General features: G+C 52.5%; 1 protein-coding gene across 1 annotated transcript; it reads right to left on the reverse strand.

Annotated features, from left to right (window-relative positions):
- Positions 1 to 3,094: 3,094 nt before the first annotated feature.
- On the reverse strand, positions 3,095 to 3,940 carry LOC142001287 (gap junction beta-5 protein-like). The gene has a single exon (XM_074976355.1). The coding sequence runs from the start codon at positions 3,938 to 3,940 to the stop codon at positions 3,095 to 3,097; it is 846 nt and encodes a 281-aa protein (XP_074832456.1).
- Between the last annotated feature and the right edge of the window lie 19,594 nt (positions 3,941 to 23,534).

Below are 23,534 nucleotides of genomic sequence, written 5' to 3' on the forward strand. Positions count from 1 at the left end.
AAATCATCCCAGAAGGACGTTATAACCAGGTCGTTTAGAAATGGTTTATGACACTCGAGGAACCACTTATTAAAACATCTGTGGATCATTACTGAGCCCTACGGATTAAAAGGCTGCTTGCTTCAAACCATCTGCGACACCTTCCACCAGCGTGTTTATGCCCATTTAAAAGACACACGACTCCTGTCTGTAACATGCCTCGCACATCTTCCACTTGCTTGTCAACTGTTTATTGAAGATTATCCGGGATGATGTAGATAATTCCTGACCCTGCTGCGAGGGCAGAGGAATGGTCTGGATGGCCTCTCAGGTTCCCTTGCAGTTTTATAAGCATGTTTTATAAGGCCATGTCAGCAGCTGAGTGGTTTGCGCACTGGACATCTAAAGCAAGCGTTGTGAATCTCCTCCTTGCTGAGGCAGCAAATGCATTTCAGGATAACCGCTTTCAAGTATTTCCTTATTCACTGTAGGCCCCTGCCAGAGCCAGGCATCCCCCACTGCTCTCTGAATGCCAGGGGCTGCCGCTGCCATGCACTTGTCCTGCTGGGGAGTGGGCGGAGGGCATTCCATGTGTGCAGCTCTGAGGAGCTGCCTTTAAAGGCTCCAAGAGCCACATGTGGCTCCAGAGCCTGGAATCGCCACACCCTGGTGTCCTGCTCACTGTGACTGACAAATGTATTGGACGCTGCAGACCTAGAGGCAGGTTAGATTAACATCTGCCAGCGGTGAGCCAACCTCTTATATTGGGTTCCAGTTCTGTCCCTGTAATTAGCAGGGCCCTCCCGCCACCCACCTGTCCAATGTAATCCAAACCGATGGACGCTTCAGTTATGTTCACATGAAAAAAAAACTCCTTTGGCTCATGCAAGAAAACAAGTCTGTAGCACATCAGCACTTTATGAATCGGTCTATCCATGTGAACACACAGACATAAAACAGTCACATAGTTGGACATTTTTAACTAGATGGATGAGCCTGAGACCCAGCAGCTGATCATGCTGCACCCCCTTTATGAAATTTCACGCCCCGCCCTTTGCTCACCCCTGCTGTCAATGGGATTTTGTTTCTCTACAAGCACATCCTCAATACTACAAAACTGGTTCATTTGGTGTGGACGGAACGTTTCAAACCCCTGTTCATATCTATGGCGCAGTGTTTTATTGGTTTTAAGCTAAAACAAACAGAACCACCATCCATTTCTTATAAAAAAACATCTTTATTAGTTGCAAGGGAACATGAGCTGAACAATTTGCGTGGAGGGGCACACCGCAGTGGTATAAATGGGCACAGCCCCACCGACTTCAGTGCAGCTGAGTGGAGTCATAGCAGCCAAGGGACTGGCCTACGGCCTGGCAGTGCGAGGGTTAGAAGAATAGTTTGTGTTGGGCTTTTAAAATATATTTCCTGACCACACTAAAGACTAACAAAATAATTTGTTACTGTTTAAAGTGCTACAGAACTGCTTTCTTCTTTTGTTAACGTGCAGACTAACAGGGCTACCTCTCTGTTCCTGTCCACATAGCTTTGCAGAGCCTCATCTCTGCCACATTTGCCGCTTAGCTCTGGAAACGAGGAATGAGTAAAGCACTCCACCTTCCAGGTGAAACTCAGCTCTGAGAGGTGGCCACCTCTGGGGTGGAACCCAGCAGCCACCCAGTACTAGTGACCTTAACTCATCTTAGTCCTGTCAGGAGGGGGACAGAGGGATCTGAGAATTTAGGGCAGCCTGACACAGTTTCCTGATTTGGCTCTGCTGTTACGAGCCACTCCCGGCAGGATGCTATGGGATGTTTAATGACGAATGACTCTGCAGGAAGAGGGCCACCTACACAGCCACCCTTGTGTCACCAACTAAGGTAGATGTTTACACAGAGAGGGTAATTACCCATTGGAACAACTTCCTATCAAGGGAGGTAGTGGATTCTCCACCCTCTTGGAGTCTTTAAGTCAAGAATAGATGCCTTTCTAAAAGCCCAGATCTAGTTCAACCATAAGTTATGGGCCTAAAGCCAGAACAGCTGGGTAGAGTTCTCCAGCCTGTGTATCCAGCAGGTCTGAAGCGATGAGCCTAATGACCAGTGAATCTAGGAGATTTGTTTTGCTTCTGTTTGGTGGTGGCCTCAGCAAAACTCTTCAGTTCCCTCTGGGGGAAGGGAGTTCCCACGGCCAACATAAGCAAAGTTACGATCCTGTGACTTGTACCTCTGGCAGGGTGGATTATTGGTCATCTCTTGCAGATGAGAAAACGCTGCACTGTTTTCACTGGGAACCCTCCTGTTCTTTCCAGTACCTTCTGCTCCCACCAGCTGGTCCCCTTGGGTTGAGAAACGCTGCAGGATTGCTCATGAAAGGAGGCACTTTGGAGATTTCATGCTGCTGTCCCCAGCAGGCTTGGAGAAAAATGTCCACTTGGCCTAGACATCCCCACCTAAGGGGCATTCGTGGCTGTGCTGGGGTTCTCCAGCCTCACGCTGCCCTTTGGCCTGGCACCTCAGGGACGGGCGCTAGGCCCTGGCTTTGTTTCCACAATTGCAGTAGGTCTGTTGGCTGAGAAATTCTCAGCTGAGAAGTTTGGCGTGGTCCTTACGCTCCACTGCTCTTTGCACGACTGCACCTTCTCCCACGGGAGGAAGCCTTTGAAGTTATGCTGGACACGCTCCTGAAAACACAGCTGGGCACAACCCTGCACAAGACAGGACGCAGGAATTGCCAGGCCGGGTGAGAGATCAGATCCTTCGAGCCCAGTGTCCTGGCCAGCAGCAGCTGGTGCCAGAAACCCATCACATCTCCTAAGTCTAAATCCCAGAGCTGTAGCCTGCTTTGTGCCCCTCCTGCTTCTCTCCAGCCTGTGGGTCCTACAGAGCCTCCCTCTCACTAGAGCGGTCCTTCTTATTTCCTCCCGACCAACGCAATGCAGGGGGATCCCAGTGTAATTAATAAACGGGTGTGTGATGGGGTCCCGCTGCTGACCATTGAGCTGCCAGCAGATGGGGTTGGATCTTGCCTCATGCAGTCTAAACGCACTGCCAGCAAGGAGGGCCGCTCTCGACTAAGGGCCGTTCTGCCTCGAGACGGCCTCCCCTGGTCCGTCCCATTAGGAGATAACTTCTTCTCCCTTCTGGGAGCTGGCTGTGATTGGAGTCTTGGCTGGCTTGTAATCCACGCTGTGGAAGACCTGCCCTCCCGACTGGAGGCTGTCCTGCTTGCCATGGGCAAGGGAACAATTCCTGTTATGAATGATGCTCCTAAACCGTGGGGTCTCCTGATGGCTCCTCTCTCTTCTGGCCAACAAGAACTCCCTGCAGCGTTTCCCCACCAGGTAGAAGGCCTCCACCAGGCTGAGCAGGATGCAGACGCAGGCCGTGACCACCATAAAGAAGGTGAAGATATTCTTTTCCGTGGGCCGGGAGATGAAGCAGTCCACAGTGTTGGGGCATGGGGGTATCTCGCACATCACCACACGGGGCAGGGTGTAGTTCTTGTAGAGCTGGTAGAAGATGTACAGGAAAACCACGTCCACGGCAGCCTTCATGATGAGGCTGAGCAGGTAGGTCCACCACAGCCCGCCCCGCTTCTTGCCGGGGTTGGGGTAGAGTTGGCCGCAGTTCTCCCCCACTACCTCCCGGTGCTTCTGCTCCCTGGCCTTCCGATAGGCCACATGCATGACCACCAGCAGGGAGGGGCAGGTGACCAGGATGAGCTGCAGGGCCCAGAGGCGGATGTGGGAGACAGGGAAGAAGTGGTCGAAGCAGACGTTGGAGCAGCCAGGCTGGAGCGTGTTGCAGTCAAAGTCCTTGTGGTCGTCGCTCCACACCTGTTCTGCCGCCACCACGTAGACCAGCACCCGGAAGATGAAGACCAGAGAGAGCCAGATGCGGCTGAAGGCCGTGGAGTACTCGTTCACCCCGCTCAGGAGCCCCTCAAGCACACCCCAGTTCATGGCGTTTGGCTTCTGTTAACTGGGTCTGCAAGGGGAAGGAATAAAGATAAACTAATCAGTATTCTAGGTTCTAAGTGCGCTGCCCTTCCACAGCCAGGGAGAGAACCCAGGAGTCCTGCCTCCCAGTGCTACCCCACAGCTCTAACCACTCATCCCCACTCCCTCGCAGAGACAGGAATGCAGCTGCTGTTCCCTGTAAGCTGAGCGCCTGAGCAGCCACCCAGGAGAGATTAGGTGCTGCCCAGCTGATTAGTAGAGCGCCCACAGCAGTCCACAGCTGGCAGCCTGTGTTTCTACTGGTGGTGCGCATCTGCCCATGCCTCAGTGCACAGAACAAAATTTAATCCCTCTATCAGTGAAAATATTAGAGGAGACCCTGAATGCAACCCAGGCACCCTGTCTTCCAGTTCCACTCCTCCCCATCTACAGCCACTAGACCCCACTTCCCTCTAATATCTTGGACTGTAAACTGGGATCCTGCCCCTTCCCCTTGCTCGAGCACATCCCCTTCCAGAGGGGCTGGAGCTGTAACATCCATGGGAGGGTTGTCACCTGGGGCTTCGATTCTCCACCAGATTCAGCCATGGCAAGTTGGACCACAGTGGGGTGGCCTTGACTTGAAATGTGATGACCTGGCAGAACAAGCCCAGGGAGATTCCCTCTAATTTTTTCCATCCCTGGGCAGAATAAAAGTTATTACATGCACCAAAACATGTGCAGCCGTGCACCAGCAACAGAAGCACATGGGACTGGCTGGGGGCGCTCTGCTAATCAGCTGGGTGATGCTTGAATCTCTCCTGGGTGGCCACCCAAGTGCTCAGCTTACAGGGAGCATTGGGCAACACCCTTTGGTATGGCCCATGGGCCTTTGCTGGCGGAGGAGGCAAGGACGGATGGGTGCATTCCGTGTGCCTTTATTTGTCATTTCCATTTGCGGTCATCCCAAGTAGCACCAGCCAAGGGCAGGGACCCCACCGGTCTGTGCATGGATCGCCACAGACACAAACAGACGGGCTATGTCCCAAAGAGCTTACAATCCAAATTCCCCACCTCCAACTGGTGGCTGAAGGCTGATGTAGAAGAGGGTAACAGTTATATAGACTGAGCTGCCAGACCAGTGCTGATTGCCTGGCCCGGTCTGAACGGGGGCTGCTAAGTCAAAGTCCCCTTCTGTGCCCCATCTTTCCTAGGTCGCCTGTCATTGAGCAGAGCTGGGCGAGTCTTGTACTGGAATAAGAGCTGGCCAATGGGAAGGGGACAGATCTCCAGCTGGTGCAAATGGGTGTGGGCCTGTTTACACCACCTGAGGACACAGCCCTTTATCCTTGACTTGCGAGGAGCCCAGCCTCCTGATTTTCTCGCGAGTCTGATCCTGGGTGCAGATTTCGGGGGGCTCGGAGTGCAGTGGCCCCCCCATCTCTCTCTCAGGCTGGGCTCTCTTTCCCAAGCTGTCATGCACTTGCCTGGAGGTGAAGGACACGCCCAACAGAACAAGCTAAGGGATGAATCATGTCGTAAGGCTCAAGGAATCTGACCTGTGCTAGTGCGGCAGAGCCCAGCTGCGAACCACATCCCGCACGCTGCCCTCCCTCCACCCCCAGGCTGGGGCGCAGTGCCTGTGGAGAGGCGGGCCCATTCCTTAGGCCTGACAAGCCACTGGAGACAGCCCCTTGAGTACGCCACACAACCCACATCACATATTCGCCCCAAAACAAAGCCCGAGCAGAGGGCGGTTGATAAACCTGCCTACTGCATCCCACGCAAGGTGCCTGCCTGCCTGGCCTGGAACAGCCTGGATAAGTAGCAGGAGAGTGAGGAGGAGGGCACAGCTGTCGTTCTCACTACAAGCACAAATCAAGAACCTGGAGGAATGGAAAAAGTTACAATAGGCTATAGAGGGAAGGCAAATGTCCTGCTGGTCAGCCCTGGCGCCCAGGAGACTTGGCTTTTATTGCTGGCTCTGGCCCAGAATCACCGTGTCGTGGATAAGTCGCTGGCCTTCTGTGCCTCAGTTTCCCCATCAGCAAATAAGGATGGTATTCATCCTCGTTTGGCAAAGTCTTTGAGAGCAGCACCTGTGCAGTGCAACATGAACCCAACCAACAGGCTGGACCCCTCTCGTCTGGCACCGTGGGGGCCTGACCAGCGCCAAACGATAAGTTGCTAGACCAGGGAAGATCAATATTGTCTGACACATTACCAACACTCCCACTGCTGACTGGGCTCTTAGAAGACATTTAGGGGTAAATTAGAGCTCAATAACGGCACAGAACACCGAGAGCCAGGGCTGGTGGCTGGAAACAAACTTTATGGGACCGCGGGAAACTTGGCCACCGCCATGAGAAGCGGTCGCCTGGCTAACTAAAATCATGCCGGATTGCGGATGTTGCTGGACGAGAGAGGACTGGACTGGAGAGGTTCAACCTGTAGCATTCTTGGTCAGATACTCAGCCACTGGTGCGCACTGACACACAACACGCAGTTCCACGATGCACCCGCTGCTTGTAACACACCTCGCACGATGCCCAAACTCTCGCATGCGCCGGACACATGCTCAGAGCCTGTGGGGCTGCTTCTCCCTTAGTCGTAAACCTGGAGTAACTTTCTCTCGCTCCCCGCCGAGCGACCTGCAGAGCCAGACGCAAGCCTGCGGACGTGCATCTGCCTGGCCTCGCAAAGGCCTGGGACCAACCTGGGGGCTCTGCTTCTCGCCGGCGTAATGTGGGCATAACGGGGAAAGTGACAACGTTCATTTCGTGCCTGCATGTCTGAGACACACACCCCAGCTCCAGCACCTCTGCCAGCCCGGCGGCTTCCTATGCCCAGTGAATGCCCCTTACTTGCTGGGAGGTCCCTGCTCTTCCTTAAGGGGCTCCGCATTTCCTGCGGCAGCTCGCCCAGCCCTGGGAGCTCAAGACAGAGCATGCAGCGCAATGCAGCCCTGCTGAGCCGGGAGGAGGCATTTTCAGAGGGAAGCCCTCTCGGGGGTGGGACTAGGAGTTAAGGCGGATTTCCAAGATGCCCATTGGCTGCCAGCGTGCAGGGCTGCGGGAAGGACAGGCTCAGCCCAATGGCATTTTTAGGCCCCGATCCTGCAAACTTTTGAAGTCCGTACTTAACGTGACGCAGCCGAGCAGCCTCCTCAGCATTGCTCCGGGCTGATCTTGGCCGGGGTATATAACCTAGAGCATGGTGCCTGCCAGTGGGGCACGCTGCACCCCCTGCCAACCATGGGGAATGGCACAATCGCTCCTGCTCCCATAGGTCACAGGGGTCTCGAACTCACAGCTCACGGACCCGGTACAACCCAAGCAGCTTCATAATGCTGTCTGGGAGTTGCTGCCGCTTGGGGTGGGGGTCAGGGGTCTGCAGCTCTCCCCCAGGCCCCACCCATTCTGGCCCCTGCCCTCCCTTCTCCCCCATGTTATCCTCCCCCTCAAACTTTCCCCTCAGGGATGCCGGAGGGGCCTAGCATTGGGTAGCAGCAGGGATTGGGCCCCCTCCACTCACCGCTCAGGCTCCAGCTCCTGCTGCCCCTACTATAGCCCTGGGGGGCAGCTTTCACCCTGGGCCCTTGGGCGTCTATTGCCAGCCTTGCTTGGCGGACCCCCAAAACTTGCTCCCCCTGGCGGGATGGGGGGAACCCTGGGTTGAGAACGGCTGCATTAACCCTCTCTTTCCCAGGACGGATGGCCAGGGTATCTGCCTGGCCAGTCCCTCTTCCCCATCACAGCCCCCCTCGCTCCCTTCAGCAATGCCACCTGCTGCTCTTTGCAGCAGCCCGGAGGCTGCCCTCTTTTGCACACAGCCCACACTCAGGTGCTTGCAAAACAAGGAGGCACAGAAAATGAGCCTGGCAGCAGGCCAGCAGCGGCCAGCTCTGACTGCACGCCAGCCTTGGGGCGGATAAATGGTGCCCCCAGCCCCAGGCATGCGCACACAGCCCCAGGTGTCGGGGCTGGAGAGGGAACAGAAAGAAGAGTGGTATAGAGAGACAGGGAGACCCCCTGGTGCTCCCTGCAGCAGTGTAAGCTGTGCCCAGTTACAACACTAACAGCTGAGTGTGAGCACTCTTCACCCTGCTCCTGGTGCAGGCGGTGTCTGGCGCTGTACGTTGGCACAGAGAAAGCAGCAAAGCAGCGGCAGCCATGCCCTTCTGGGAGGCAAAATAGTACCCTGGAGCACGATGCGCCAAATGCCCCAAAGCCCTCCTGGGACACCCTGTTGGACACGTTCAGCAGATCAATCCCTGCCTGGGGGGACTGGTAACTGGAGAAGGTGCTGAGCCTGAGCTCAGCCCAGGTCACTAGCAGCTGGAAGTTCTCCCCAGGAAGGGACTGTTTGGCGGTGTAGATGACTCAAGCTTGGTGGGTCTCCAGCCACTAACTGGGGCACCATGAGGCTTCCTTGTCCCTCACTCCAGCCGAGAAGCCCAGGCCTGGGCGGGACCCTGCGGCAGCTCTCCCCTCTCCGTCCTCTGGATGGTCTCTCCAGGTCCAGGCGGAGCAGCTCCCGGTAGCACAATGGAGGGGAGGCGTGCTCTGCGGCTGCCTCCTGATGACTAGAGCTCTCGGGGCCCACAGCCGATCCGGCTGCACCAGATTCACAGGAATGTATTTTGTCTAGAGGCCGATTTAGGCGAAGCAGCTGGGTATGTCATCAGACTCCCAGCAGCAACTCTGAGCTATCCTTTGCCGAATCAGCTGTGGAGGACCAGGCAAAGCCACAGGCCACGCCTATCTAACATACGCCTCCCCTCCCACATCCCATTACCTCACCAGCCTTACCCCGGTGATCCCCTCTGCCACCCCAGCTGATAACAGCACTGACCCAGCCCAGCTGTACCCATGGGAAACTGAGGGTCAGTGACTTGCCCAAGATCTCACCGAAAGCTTGTGAGGGCAGAGAAAATTGAGCCCGTCACTGTGATCGTTCCTAGTCTGGGGCGTCTGGGGCTGTGCACACCGCCTGTGTCCTGAGGGCTGGGCTAAGGGGCACACTACTTCCTCGAGGCCCTGGGAGGCAGGGAACAGCTGTTTCACACTGCCCTCCGGCCATGCCCCTCCTCTGCCCCTACAGGAGGGTTTCAGGCCAGGGATGGTCTGAAAAGGCCATTTCCATCCCCTTTCAGACCTCATTTGGTTGTGATGGTGGCATCCAGGTGCCCCAAGTGCAGCTGAGAACCAGTTTCCATCTGTCTGGCTCCAGGGTCTCGCCAGATCAGCTTAACCTACCACCTCGCTCTGGCTCCTTGTACATTACATCTCCTAACATGCCAGCAGCTGGTGGAGATATTTCCTCCCGCTCTTGTCCTGGGCGGACGATGGCTCATTATGTCTCAGGGAAATTAATTAACAACCCTTTCAGTGACGGCGGATTCTCCTTGCTACAACAGGGCATTAGCATTTTCCCAGCGCGCCACATGCAGAAAAATATAATTACCCAAAGCAACACAGTGATGGCTGGACGGGGATGGGAGAGCCCTTGGGATTCAGCCATGTGGCTGGGATTATCCAGTTACCCCTTACCTGGCTGACCTCCTGGAGGGAGGCGGATGGGACAAACTCGATTTTGTGCACCTCTACCGGGCATGTGAAATCGAACTCTGGAAGATCCACCTGACTGCATAGTGCAGACGTACCCTGAGGTCAAATTTCTCTTCTAGTGCAGACCAGAGCGCAGACCTAAGCTCTGATCTGAATTGAATTTCCACCACTTGCCAGCAGAGGGCTCTCCCATCCAGGTTTCCTTCCAGGACCAGTTGAAACTGAGAGGCTCTTCTGGGGGCTGCTTGAACGGAGGAAATAACTGACCCTGTTTGCAGCTCTCTGGGTTTAACTTGCCCCTTTTTGGGCAACCCCTGGCCAGCACAGAGAGCTGACCCCTGCCTTCTCCAGCCTGCGCTGGCATCAAACTGAGAAAGAAGGGTGCCCGGTTTTCCATAGGGGACAAAGCTGATCCCGGGATGGGGCTGATGTGATCCAACTTCCTTAGGTTACGCCCATGAAACTCATTTGAGGTCACCTGTGTCAATGCTTGTGGTTTTCATTACAAAGACTTGTAGAGATCTTTGCAAACTACAGCCTAGCTATGGGCCAAAAGCCACTGGATATAACTGAGAGGGGCAAGCTGAAGATCTCTAATTCTGGAGCCAGTTTTACAGCAGTTTTGGTGGACATTAGAGCAGCCTCAGGGCTGCTGTAATCCACACCAGAGGGCTGTTGTCCTTCTGCCGGCCAATGAGAGCACAGTAATGCTTCTGCTGCACTCCCTTTGCTGGGGGATTTCTAGCTGGGATGAGCTGGCTGCTTTCTAGACTCCTTATACCACCAGGCCCAGACAAAGTGGGACAGACTGCAGCAGAGAACCCTGCCCTGGAGGTGAAGGAATCGCCTTGCAGGTGCAGCCACCTCTGGGCTGGGAACACAGATGCTCTCTATCAGCACAACAAGACAGCTTAAGAGGAACAAGAAAGCAGCATCTAGATGAAGCGCAAAGGGGCATGTACAGAAATAGGCTATAAGGATTGTTTGGAGTTGGCCAGGACAGTTGGTTCAGGCCCCAAACATCTTGTGGGAAGAAAAGTTCTGGATTTTCCAGAGACCCTGGGAAGTCCGTCCTGTGGTTTTGCGTCCCATTCAAAACCAGCCCAGCACCTGTGACTCAGTACTGACACGACAGGAGAGCGCCCCCGGCTCTGCAATCTCCAGCCCCACTGCCCATGACCCAGGGTTCCCCATCCAATCACTAACCAGGCTGGAGTCTGCGTATTCTGTGAACTCTGAAGATGCCGCCTCCCAGGGGTACTTCAGTAGGGCCAAGCTGCTCCCCTGGATCCCACGCTTGCCCCAGGCCAGCTCCCGCCACTAGCTGTTTTATTTTACCTGCTTCTTCCTATTGCTGGCAAAAGGAAGAAGCCTGAGCAGATGAGTCAAACAATGATCTAACCCAGCAGACAATGGAAGCAATCCCTGTGTTTGGTGTTAGCAGAACAAACAGGGCACCTCACGGTAACTTTTTTGCACTTCCCGTTAAATTTGGTGTGTCCAAACGATTAAGGCCTGATGCTGCCTTCCAAGCTAGTTAATTGGCCAAGCACTCCTAGCAGCACAAAAGCAAGCCAAGGACCTCAGTCTCGTAGGACAAGGCATTGTGGAGCCTGGACGTGGGAAATGAATGACCAAAAATCCCAGGGTTCTTTCAAACAGAGCCTGAACACACAGGCTGGACTATGGCCACCAAGAGGCCTGCCTGCGAAGTGTCGCGTGCCGATCTTGGCACCTGGTCTATAACTTAATCCATCATGTAGAGGTTTTGAAGACCGGCCTATACGACAGAGCGCACCATGTTTCCAGCGGCTGGCATGCCCAGGTGCCCAGACTGCAGCCACATGGCTCTCTTCTGATCAGTGGAAGCGCTGAGGAGAAGAGTCATCCAGTGTGCCTCCTGGCGCAATGGCTTTTTTCCTAGGCATGACTAGCTCTAGGCAGTCCAAACCTGTGCTTTGCTAGGGAGCCCCAAATAGCTAGTCAGGTACTGCCCTTTCCAGGGAAATCTCTTACTTCCAGAGGATTTTCTATGTAGCTACTGTCTCCAGCGGCATCACCACCTAGTTACTGCTGGGGAAGAGCAGAAGAGAGGAATTCCCACACTGGATCAGCCAGGGTCCATCCAGTGCAGTACCCTGTCGGGGTCAGCACCAACGGCTGCAGAGAAAGGTGTTGTTCTGGGCTACCCTGCCCATCAGAGATTGGTCTGACACCCCCGGGGCAGGATTTCATTGCGAATGGCTTTTCCCCCAGTGGAGAGTTTGTGTGTTTACCCTTGTTTGCAAGGGAGCTTTGCGTGGAGTCTGAGTGTGACTGTGAAAAAATCCAATTCAGATTGTGGAAAAAGACCCACGTCTGTTTTGAAAGGTGCTCTGGGCTTGAATGGTGTAAAGCTGCATCTACATGCTACCCCAGGGGAAGCGCCGTGCCGAGTCTATGGAGCTACCTGACTCCAGGGAAAGCAGCTGCAGCCACATTCTAGGGTGTCCGTGAAAGGCTCCAGTGGTGGAAGAAACGATGAAAGAAACTAGCAGAACTTTTCCCCACTCCCAGAGCCTTGCCCCAGGAACCGGACACTACACAACTAAATCCAACAGTGTAGATGCAGAGACCCTGATTGGGCTTGCAGGGAGCTATGCAGGGTGTGTACGGCTCTACAGACACATCCTTCAGGCATGAATTACTTGTATTAGTAGGAGCACTGCCAGCAGATCTAAGGAAGTGATTATTCCCCTTTACTTGACACTGGTAACACCACATCTGAAACACTATGCCCAGTTCTGGGGCCCCCATTACAGAATTCTGTGGCTGCATCAGAAAGAGTCCAGCAGCGGGCAAACAAAATGATTTGGGGGCTAGAGCACATGACTTATGAGCAGAGGCTGAAGGATCTGGGGTTATTTAGTTTGCAGAAGAGAAGAGTGAGGGGGGATTTGACAGCAGCCTTCAACTTCCTGGAGGGGGATTACAGTGGTGGAACCGAGCCATGGTGGTTTGCACTCGGAGTGACATAAATGATCATTCGGAGCACGAGGCTGAGCCGTTACCTTCCCTTGGAGACTGAGGAAGGACCTGGAAGGCTGGTTGAGTGCTTTGAGTAGTAGCTGGAGACCCAAGTTCCATGCACAGCTCTGTCCCAGGTTGCTGGTCTGACCCTGGGGACATCATTAGGCTGAAGCCACACAGCTAAAAAAACCAACCCACTGCAGCACCCTTGGCAGCGTCAGGCTCGGGCTCGTGCTGCGGTGGTCAAAACAGCCCTGTAGACTCGTGTCTGCAGCCCCTGGTTGGAAACCTAGGGAGGATCTCAGAGTCCAGACTTCTGCCCGAGTGCCGATCTCTACGTTGCTATATTCAGCCCTGCAGGAGAAGTCCTCCTTCTCTGCCGGTTTTCACTTTGCTGCGCAAACATGCTCTTAGTCCCACTGTTCAGCCACCTGGAAAGCCCAGGGGGTGACAATCCCAGACCTCATCCTGGGGGAGGCAGGGCCTGGGGGTTACTTCAGGCCTGGTCGTGTGCCTCTGCCTCTGACTGTAGTGCCGCCTCGCACGCAGGCAGCTCCCCGACTTCAACGGAATCGAGCAAGTGCCCTCTGCTGGAGAGAAACCACCATCCAGTCCGCAGAAGAGCTGGGAGTGCCTCCCACGGCCGTCGCCATGGAAATGCCAAATGAGGTTGTCGGAGAGGCTCCAGTCTCCGTGACAAGTTTTTTCAAGATGCCCGGGAACGCCTTCCGTTTTGAGGAGAGACCGCAAGGTGTTTTCCCTGCAGGCCTGTCACTGGCTTCCAACCTGCTTGAGCGGTTATTACTTCCCTGACAGAGTGCAAATGGAACCTGGCCATTTACTTCTCAGCTGGGAGAAGCTGGAAGCACTGCCAGGTCATATTTCAAGGCTTCGAAATTGCTATGCCTACGGATGCTGCTATTTTGGCTGTCCAGCGCAAACCCAGGCTGAATGCATCGCCTGTCTGTCTTCTGTATAATTGACCCAGAAGCCTTTCCACTCGGGGCTCCGACGTTCGCCCCTGCAGAGCTACGAAAGTGACCTTGACGGCTACACCATGCTCCATGTGTGGTTGCTAATTAAATGGTGGCAGCTGCAAAGTTACAGGCGTGTTGTGCTGAGCTATGCATCCAGCTGCCGTTCTTTATGAGCTGTGCCCTCTGCTAGGCAGGAGGAGGGCCAGAGCCTCAGCTGGTGTGAACTGGGGCAACTCCATCAGCTTCACAATGTGGGGATGTCTGTCAGTCTGGTCCTCCACTCCCTATGTACTCCCCCCAATGTGCCTGGAGTTGGTGGGCAGGTGGAACTAGCCCCCACAGTATTTGCAGTACAGACTCATGCAGTTCAGAGAATACTGTAGGACCAGACTGCAAGGTCTTCTCTTTTCAATAGGAGTTTGCCTAACAACTGAAACGCTGATCCAAAAAGGTCAGTGGATTGGAATTGGACCTAAAAGCCTCACTCTGCACCACTGCATTCCTTATCTGGCCCTTTCATGCCCCTGGGAGGACCCCATCACACCACCTTATCTGAACAAAAAAGCAGTCAAGTAGCACTTTAAAGACTAGCAAAAATAATGTATTAGGTGAGCTTTCGTGGGACAGACCCACTTCTTCAGACAATAGCCAGTGCGTTCTGGTATGGCTGTGGTCTGCAGAAGCGGGTCTGTCCCACATAAGCTCACTAATAAATTATTTTACTAGTCTTTAACGTGCTACTTTACTGCTTTTTTGGTTTGATAGTGTATAGACTAGCACGGCTTTCTCTCTGTTACTCATCACCTTACCTCAGTGATGTCCACGCTGCCCCTGCTGAGCGTTGTATTCACTTTCATCCAACCCTGGGTAGCTCTCACCCGTCCTCTGCAGAGAGCAGACCCCCACTGCAGTTGGGACCGTAGACACGGCTCATAGAATCCTAGAACTGGAAGAACAATGAGAAGTCATGTGCTACCTTTCAGACTAACAGATTTTTTTGGAGCATCATCTTTCATGGGCAAAGACCCGCTTCATCAGTTGCATGACTGACATCAATCATTTTACAATGTAGATACATCTCTGCGTTAATCATTTTCATATGAAAACAAAACAGCAGTCATGTAGCACTTTAAAGACTAACAATAATTTATTAGGTGATGAGCTTTAGTGGGTCTGCCCCATGAAAGCTCATCACCTAATAAATTATTCTGTTAGTCTTCAAAGTGCTACAGGACTGCTGTTTTGTTTTGATAGAATACAGACTAACACAGCTACCTCTCTCTTACTATTCAACATTTTCATATGAGTGTAGATCATCTTCCTACCACCACTGTAGTAAGTCTTTCCACAGATAACTTTCCTTTTTGGGTATCGGAGGGGTAGCCATGTTAGTCTGGATCTGTAACAGCAACGAAGGGTCCTGTGGCACCTTATAGACTAACAAAAAAGTTTTGAGCATGAGCTTTCGTGAGCACAGACTCACTTCATCAGATGCTGGTCTTGGAAATCTGCAGGGCCAGGTATAAATAAGCCAGAGCAAGGGTGGGGATAACAAGGTTAGCTCAGTCAGCAAGGGTGAGGCTTACTACCAGCAGTTGATCTGGAGGTGTGAACACCAAGGGAGGGGAAGCTGCTTCTGTATTTAGCCATGGCTAGCCGTCAGACCAGCATCTGAAGAAGTGAGTCTGTGCTCACGAAAGCTCATGCTCAAAACTCTTCTGTTAGTCTGTAAGGTGTCACAGGACCCTTCGTTGCTGTTTCCTTTTTGAATAATTTTAGAACAAATCTTTTGTTGCATATCTCTGTATTAAGTTCTTTTACATAGAAACTTTTTATAACTTTGTGTTAAGCCTTTTCTATTAAGTGAGGCAAAGAAAATGTCTTTATACCAGGCTAGATCTCTCCCCTTTTACTTAATTAATTGACTTGTTGAATGAATGAGGTGTGACTCAGCATCTCCAGCAATAGTTGTAATGGTTGGAGAGGGGATGGAAGCCAGATCCAAGGACTGTGAGACCTGTGAAGTGGGCTCATTAAAAGAAGAGTGGACACATGGATGTCCTTGGGAATCAGCAGCAAGTACCTGTTTTGGAAGCTCCCTCTTCGAAGTGTGGCAGCATTAAAAGAACACCCAGAAGAAGGCGCCACAGATTTTGCATATGCATGAACGAGTGCATGACTAATTTTGCACATGCATGAACGAGTGCATGACTAATTTTGCATATGCATGAACGAACGCATGACTAATTTTGCACATGCATGAACGAGTGCATGACTAATTTTGCATATGCATGAACGAGTGCATGACTAATTTTGCACATGCATGAACGAACGCATGACTAATTCCTATAGATCTGCATGAGAGGGAAGCTGCTATAAATCGAGGGTATCTTGCAGGGGCCCCCCGGAGTCTCATGCATATCGAAAACGAGATGTGAGACAGTTCCCAGGCATTGTAATGATTAGCAGACAAACTCTGAGCCCCTCGCATAGTTTTTATTCAGGCAAAACTCCCCCAGACGCCTGTTTGGCTATCAGAGCTGAGAACAAAAGAGAAGCTTTCAAAGTGTTTTCAAAAATACAGAAACTGAATTTTTTTGGCTGAAAACAGAGAAGATTTGGCTGGGAAAAGTCTCCAGCCAGAACGTTTTTATTTCTAAACTGAAAATTTTCCATGTGGCTGAAATTTTCAGGTTTGGAGTGTTCAGTTTTCCAACAAAAAGTCTTAAAATTTTTGGAAGAAAAAGAAATTTTCTTCTCCTATTTTCACTTAGCCAAATCCCCAATATTCCACTAAGAAAAGGTTCAACGGAAAATTTCCAACTGACCTCAAAGTCTGAGCAGGCAAAGACGACAGAGCAGCTTTCAGACAAAGGATGATTTTGTGCTTAAGGCACTGGGATGGGATTCGGCAGATTGATGTTCAATTATTGTCTCTGCCATAGACTCAGGATGAGTCCTTTAATTTCTTCATGTCTTAACTTGTCACCTGTAAAATACACAATAATATCCTCTTCCTTATTAACAGAGTTTGCCATCTCTTTGGGGAATGAACCACCTACAGCATCTAGCAGAAAGAAACCCAGTTCTCTGTTGGTGCCCCTCAATGCTACAGTAACACAAATAATTATAATTATTACTGATTTCCTAGAGACAACACAGAAGGCTTGGGGGTAATTCACTGTGGTTTCTAAAACTATGAACTCATTCCAACAGAGTGGGAATGACTTTCAGTGCATCAAAGAAGCCAACAGAAGACTGACGGGTGAAAGGGCTAGTTGCAACTTACTAACGAAGCCTTATAATTAGAATTGCCTTCGGTTCTGGTGCCAAAGGATCACAAAGGCTTTTACAGACTACACAGTCAGAGATCACTTCCCTGCTTGCTGATGTGGCATGTGGATGGCATTTAGCAGGGTACAGCAGCTAAATAACCTCTGGATGGAAAGACCTCGCTAGAATCACACAAGATGTTCTGATAGTTGTGTTTGTTATACCCTTTCTGCCCACTAATGACTACTTGCGAACATTACTGACACAATGCATTTGATGCACAATGGCCTAGATAATTTGCAATTGGAAATGGAAGGCCCTTCTTGTACATGACATGAAACTCAGCTCACCCAGTCGGGAAACAGGAATAACCTCATGTGACTCAAAGGTTGTGAAGAGTGACCAGGTGCCTAGCAACCATGGAGCAAAGAGGCCACAGGCTGAAATGGATTTGCATAAATGCGGCTCCGATGTGCGGCTGGTAAACGTCTCCTTAGGCATCGTGCAGCGGCTTAGGGCAGGCCGGGAAGGGCGCCACATCCGATCTGCAACTGGCCATGCTGCCTTGGAGCAGCTGGTGAGACTTTAGTAATGACTCTTCTTGGTGTAAGGCAGCCGCCTGCCTCAGCGTACATCAGTTGCCCCTTGGAAATCGGAGGGGTGATATCGGGGTAACAGAGGGTAGAGGCTGGCTCATAGGTTTGCACGTGCCGGGGTTTCTGTGCCAGGAAATCCAGAAGCAGAGCCTCTTTGTAGCTGTGCTAGTGCAGATCCAGAGCTGCCCCTATGATTTCACCGGAGGTCACTGTGGATTTCCACTGCAGTACACCCTCCATACAACGGACTAATGCAGGGAGGGGATGTCTGTGAATGCCAAAGGTCCATTAAATCCGAATTGTTATGGTGTATGACAATGCTCTGACCTTTCCAGCCCACCATTCAGTCCTATCCTCTGCCCCTCTTGCCTCCCCCACACCATTCTTCCTCTCGCACCTCCATCTCCGTTGCCCAATTACTGGGAGAGGAGCTGCATGCTGGCCTGGCTCCGTCCACCTCCCGCAGCTCTTGGCACGCTCGGCGCTGCTGCTCCTCCGGCCCCAGCAGCCCCAGATTCTCCTGCAGCCCCAGCTGCTCCCGCAGCTACTTCAGCCCTGGTGGCTCCGGCGCCAGCGACTCTCATTTATTTGCTGGGGATGGGGCTGGCAGACAGACCCCTCCATTACTTCTCAAGGGGGGCCGTTAAATGGAGGGTTTTCTGTATCACTATTACACACTAGCAACAGCAGCCTAAATGAGGCTAAGAGAAGCAGAGGGACCAACAGATTTGCCAGCCCCAGGCAAGAGCATGTGGCGGGTCTGCAGGCCCAGAAGGGGTGGGACCTTGGGCAGAAGGGGTGGAGCTGGGGGCTAGCCCCGCCCCGCTAGCCCTTCAGCATGGCCTGGAGTGTCTTGCGCTCGGCTCCAGCAGAGATTTGAAGGGCCCAGGGTGCTGGCTGCTGCTGCAGTAGCTGGAAAGTGGTGGCTGGGCACCCCGGGGTCTTACTGGGCTTCCTTACCCCTTCCCTCCTCCCGCTCTGCAGGCCTAAAGGGAAGGCACCAACCCCTCAGCACAAGCTAATGGGAAAACCATATGGGGTGGAGGGCAGAAAATGGGATGGGAAGGCCAGGGAGCCAGCCCTGGCAGATTCCTAATCTCTATGGATCAGGCTGTGTCCTCTGGACATCCGCAACCTGGTCAGCATCCCTGTCACTGGCATGATCTTCTGGGGGCATGTGCAGACGGACAGCAAATGCCACGGCCAGGTATGACTAAGCATCTCCTTCAGCGCTACCTTGGGGCCCCCCCTGGCTGATCCGTAAATTCTCATCCCAGCTCACAGCCAAGGGAAGCAGGAGAGGTCTAAAATGAAAGGAAGGGTGGGCTGGCGCACACATGGAAGTGCTAACGAGCGGGACAGCAATTAAACCGGCTCTGTGGCAACAGCAGGAGGAGGGGAGAGTGCTAATTAGAAAGGGACTCAGTGCTCCACCTGCTGAGAGCAGCCATGTCAGGTCCGCTGAGGATGCTGCCGAAAGCCTGACAGGTGGCGGGGAGAGAGCCTGAGCCAGTTCCAAGGCGGGTCTCTGAGAAGTTTGCAGACCTGGTAGCCACTCTGATGCATGTTACAGTAGACCCTCCAGAGGGAGCAGGGCCCCACCATGCGAGGAGCTGCGCATGTGTATAGTAAGAGACAATCCCAGCTGCAAAGCATTTGCAATCTAAACAGACAGAGGGTAGGAAGGGAAACTGAGGCACATCGTAGCACAGTGACTTGCCCAAGGCCACACTGTGAGTCAGTGGCAAAGCTAGGAATAGAACCTGGCATCTGAAGAAGGCTAATGGCACACTGGGGTGCATTAGGAGAATTATTTCTAGCAGATCTAGAGAAGTTATTATTCCCCTCTATTCGGCACTGGTGAGGCCACATCTGGAGCATTGCATCCTGTTTTGGGGCCCCCTGTACAGAAAGGATGCGGATGCATTGGAAAGGGTGCAGCAAAGGGCAACGAAAATGATTAGAGGGGCTGGAGCACATGGCCTATGAGGAGCGGCTGAGGGACTTTGGCTTGTTTAGCTTGCAGAAGAGAAGACTGAGGGGTGATTTGATAGCAGCCTTCAACTTCCTGAAAGGGGCTCTAAAGAGGATGGAGAGAGGCTGTTCTCAGTGGTGACAGATGGCAGAACAAAGAGCAATGGTCTCAAGTTGCAGTGGGGGAGGTCTAGGTTGGATATTCGGAAAACCTGAGGGAGGTGAAGCACTGGAATGTGTAACCAAGGGAGGTGGTGGAATCTCCATCCTTAGAGGTTTTTAAGTCCCAGCTTGACAAAGCTCTGGCTGGGGTGATTTTGTTGGGGCCGGTCCTGCTTTGGGCAGGGGGCTGGACTCATTGAACTCCTGTGGTCCCTTCCAGCCCTAGGATTCTATGATCTGCTGTCCTGCACCACAGTCACGAAAGAAAATCCATGCTGGTGGGACAATACAGCCTGCACCAGCCTGCTAATGGATCAAGCTGTGTGAATACCCATTGCGCTAACGCAACCTGTTCGCATCCGTGGTATGTCCTCGCCGTAGTGAAGACCATCGTTTGCAGCTGAAACACTCTGTACCAGTTTCGCCGCTTGCTCAATACGTGCTTGTCTTCAGGGACTACAGCTGAGATGAACTGTCCCTGCTACAGGCTGGTAGCGACCACCTGATATACCCAAGACCCATTAATCTGCTAACGTTTGTAATTGCAGCTGCAGGGAGCCACCTCATTTCCGTGGAGAGCATAATGAATCACAGAATCAAACCAACTCTGCGAAAGGTTTTGCTACCGAAGGAATAAATTTGCTTGGCAAGTGGCAGCCAGGTCGGAGGGTTGCTAAATCAGGGAAGCTGCTGGCTGCGTATGTGCCGAGGGACTCGTCATGCAGGAAGCACGTGGCAAAATAAAGCGATAGACCACAAAGAGAGAATGCCATGGCTGGGCTGCCCTTGGGAATGCTCCTCTGTGTTGGGGAGGCAGAGGGAGCAGGGCATGGGGGGAGTCACCTGAACTGTTTGGGCTATGTTTACACTTAACCATGGCGTGTACAGAGGAGACATGGTGTGCCCAGCTGTAATGGGTATAAATACCATTGGAGGCAGCTGGGCATGGCAAAAGGGCGTAGAAGAGAATACCCCGCAGGCTTGATCCAGCCTTGGAGAGGCTTCCTGGACAGGCTTGGTAATGCCAGAGGAAGCACCTTGTCCCAAAGGACTTGGTGCGGTCCCAACAGCAGGTGATCACAGCTGTGTTACTGTAGCCACAGCCACTGCAGACCTCAGTAACTGGTAGCTGAGCTGGGTCAGGGGGTGAAGCAGGTCTGGATGTGCAGCACTTACAAACCCAGGAGGAGATTAAAGGCTCAGAGGGCAATGAAGGCTCCCAGTTCCCCTGGAAAGTCACAGGGAGTTGGGTGCCTCACTGCCTGCAGCTCCCTTGGTAATTTGGGTCACAGTACAGTTTAGTGGAGATGGTCTGGGACTCAGGGTCTAATCTGAGCTCTGAAACATGGGCAAGGTGCTGCCCTACTCTGGGCCTCAGTTTGCCCTGCCATAAAATGGGGACAATGGTGCTGACCTACTCTGTGATCTCCTGGTAACATGCACTGTATGCGAGCAAGGCACTGCTGTTATTGCTCATGGAAGAGGCAGCTGCATTGCTGGCCTATCTACCCCCCCAGAAGGTCTGCCTTGTAGGCGGTGAGAATCAGCTGCTCAGCCCTTCCCCTCTCCATTAAGATCACTCTGAAGGGGATCAGCTGTTGCCAGGGGGAAGTTCACCCATTATTTCCACAATGGGCTGTGTCACTCAATAGCCCGCACGCACGCGACATCTCAAGCCTGCTTTGAATGGCTGACCCGCGGGTCAGAGTCTTTCTATCCCATTACCAGCCTCAGTCAGCTCAGGCCCCTGGCAAGTTATGTTATTTTGAAACAGCAGCTAAATGGGAACAAGGTCATGCTCCCAATCCACCCGCAATAGGACAGAGCAATGCATTTGTGAGTGACTCCACCTCGGGTGATGATGGAGGTATGAGATACGGGGCTGCAGGCTGAAGGACTTTAATTGCCCAGCACAGGCCCTTGTTTTCTTCCTATCTGTCCAGCCAAGGGGCTCATTTTATTGCAGGATGGAAATGACATAACATGCGATCAAGTCAAACGTGTACACTACTCCCACTGGTGCTATTGTTCATAACGATCCAGAAAGCGCCTCTAGGCTCCTAAACCCATCTTAAAATAAACCAGAACTAATGCCTTAAATAAAATACCAAGAGAGTGTCTATCCTGGGTGCTAACCAACAGGAGGAGTTGTTTGCAGAAGAGACACTAGATGGCCTCGGAAGCACATCAGTTCCAGGGGAAGGCCTAAGACTGCCCTTTCTCACCCACAACAGGCTGGGAAAGACAACCAGAAAAGTCAGGATGACAGAGCAGAAAATGCCTTTGCTGGGGGAAGGGTCAGAATGTCCATAAACAACCTTCACTCAGAAAGTGTCACCCCCGCAAGGCCAGGGCTCCCTGGACTCCAGAGGACCTAAACGTTGTCTTTTCCCAGGTCTGCACAGAGATCTGGCAGGGTAACGTCAGGTGTACACATCACCATGCAGCCATCAGATGGCTTGATTAGCAGGGAAAACAGAGGCTTGAGGTGCCGCATTTTTCAAAGGAGGCTGCACGCTGGACCCTGTAAACCCAGCAGAATGGGTCATTCTTGGTGTGCGTTAGTGCGGGGCGCACAATTCCACACGCTGCATTTTGGGAAGCTCGACAGGGACACGTGCATGGTTGTGGTGCATTCATCTGACTCCTTGGGGAATTGGTGCTGAAGGCTCCAGTCCCACAGGATAAACATCGAAAGCCTGGATCAGCTGGCTTGGCTTGGAGGGCTCGGGCTTAAAGCTGCGAACATTTGGGCTTTGGCTGGCTACGAGGCTCTGAAACCCCATGAGAAGGGTCTCCCAGCCCAGGGGCCAGCTCAAACCTGAACGTCTACTTTGCAGCATTATATCCCCACGGCTGGAGCCTGGCCAGCCTGAGTTAGCTGATCCGGGCTCTGACCCTTAGTGAGCTGGGTTTTTTATTGCAGTGTGGATGTACCCGTGAAGGCACCAAGGAAGCTTAGATACACCATATAATGAGGGGAGGTTTCCCTTTACTTGACAGCCACGGGCACTGGGGGAGATATTCTCACGTACAACGATTCCCCAGTATTCATGATTCCTTCCTCGGTGAGTCATCCAAGGAGTTAATGCTTCCCAACCAGTCCGTGCAACCACTGCCTTTTCTACCTCGGGCTCTGCAATGACTTAGTTCCCTTTATACGGCATCTGCATGCATACCACTGCATGAAACAATGCTACTTTCTTCCTTTGCGTTTCCCCCACCCCCATGACCGCAGCATGGATCCCATACTCAGTAGGGCCAAGCCCTGTCTCCAAAGAACCGCACCAGCCTGTGGCAATTATCTGTGTTATAGTGGTGCCTTGAGGCCCTAATCGAGATTGGGTCACCAAAGTGCTAGGTGCTGTACAAACACTGATGCCATATTGCCTTTATACCAACTGAGGATTCTCTGATGCAGTGGGAATTCTGCCAGGCTAAGGGTACGGCTAGTGGGCCAATGTCCATCTCTGTCAAGCACCAGTCATGGTAGGACAGTGGTTCCCAACCTTTTCACCCCAACCTTTCCCCAACCCCAATCACCCCCCACAACTGTTCACAGACCCCCATCAAAGCCAATTCTAGCCAGTACGCCCACTTCATTCAGTGAAAAAGGAAACCACAACATAGATTTTCAGACTGCAATTCATAACATTCTGGGAAGAGATTTCATTTAAAAATAATGGTTTGTAACTTTGTGATGTATTTAAAGCTTATTTTCAATGATCATTTTCATTTATCTTTTCTTTTATTCACAGACCCCCTGCAATACTCTTGTGGACCTCCAAGGCTGGGAACCTCGGCTGTAGAATCTAGATCTACAAACATGTGGCTGAGGGCTGCTTGCAAGTCATTTTGTTTGCTGTTGCCCACGTTCAGGGTTACCAGATTCTGTGGGTTTCTATCCATGTGGTTTTCTCCTACTGGTATTACCAGAGTGACACACATGTAAAGTCAGGACACATGAAGCGAGGGGTGTGCTGGTTACACACAACACAGGTGGCGAGAGCTGTGTGCTCCCTCTGCAGCCAATCAAAATGCTGCTACGGTTCCATCC

This window comes from Carettochelys insculpta, chromosome 24, assembly GCF_033958435.1.
Source record: "Carettochelys insculpta isolate YL-2023 chromosome 24, ASM3395843v1, whole genome shotgun sequence".
NCBI classification, from domain to species: Eukaryota; Metazoa; Chordata; order Testudines; family Carettochelyidae; genus Carettochelys; species Carettochelys insculpta.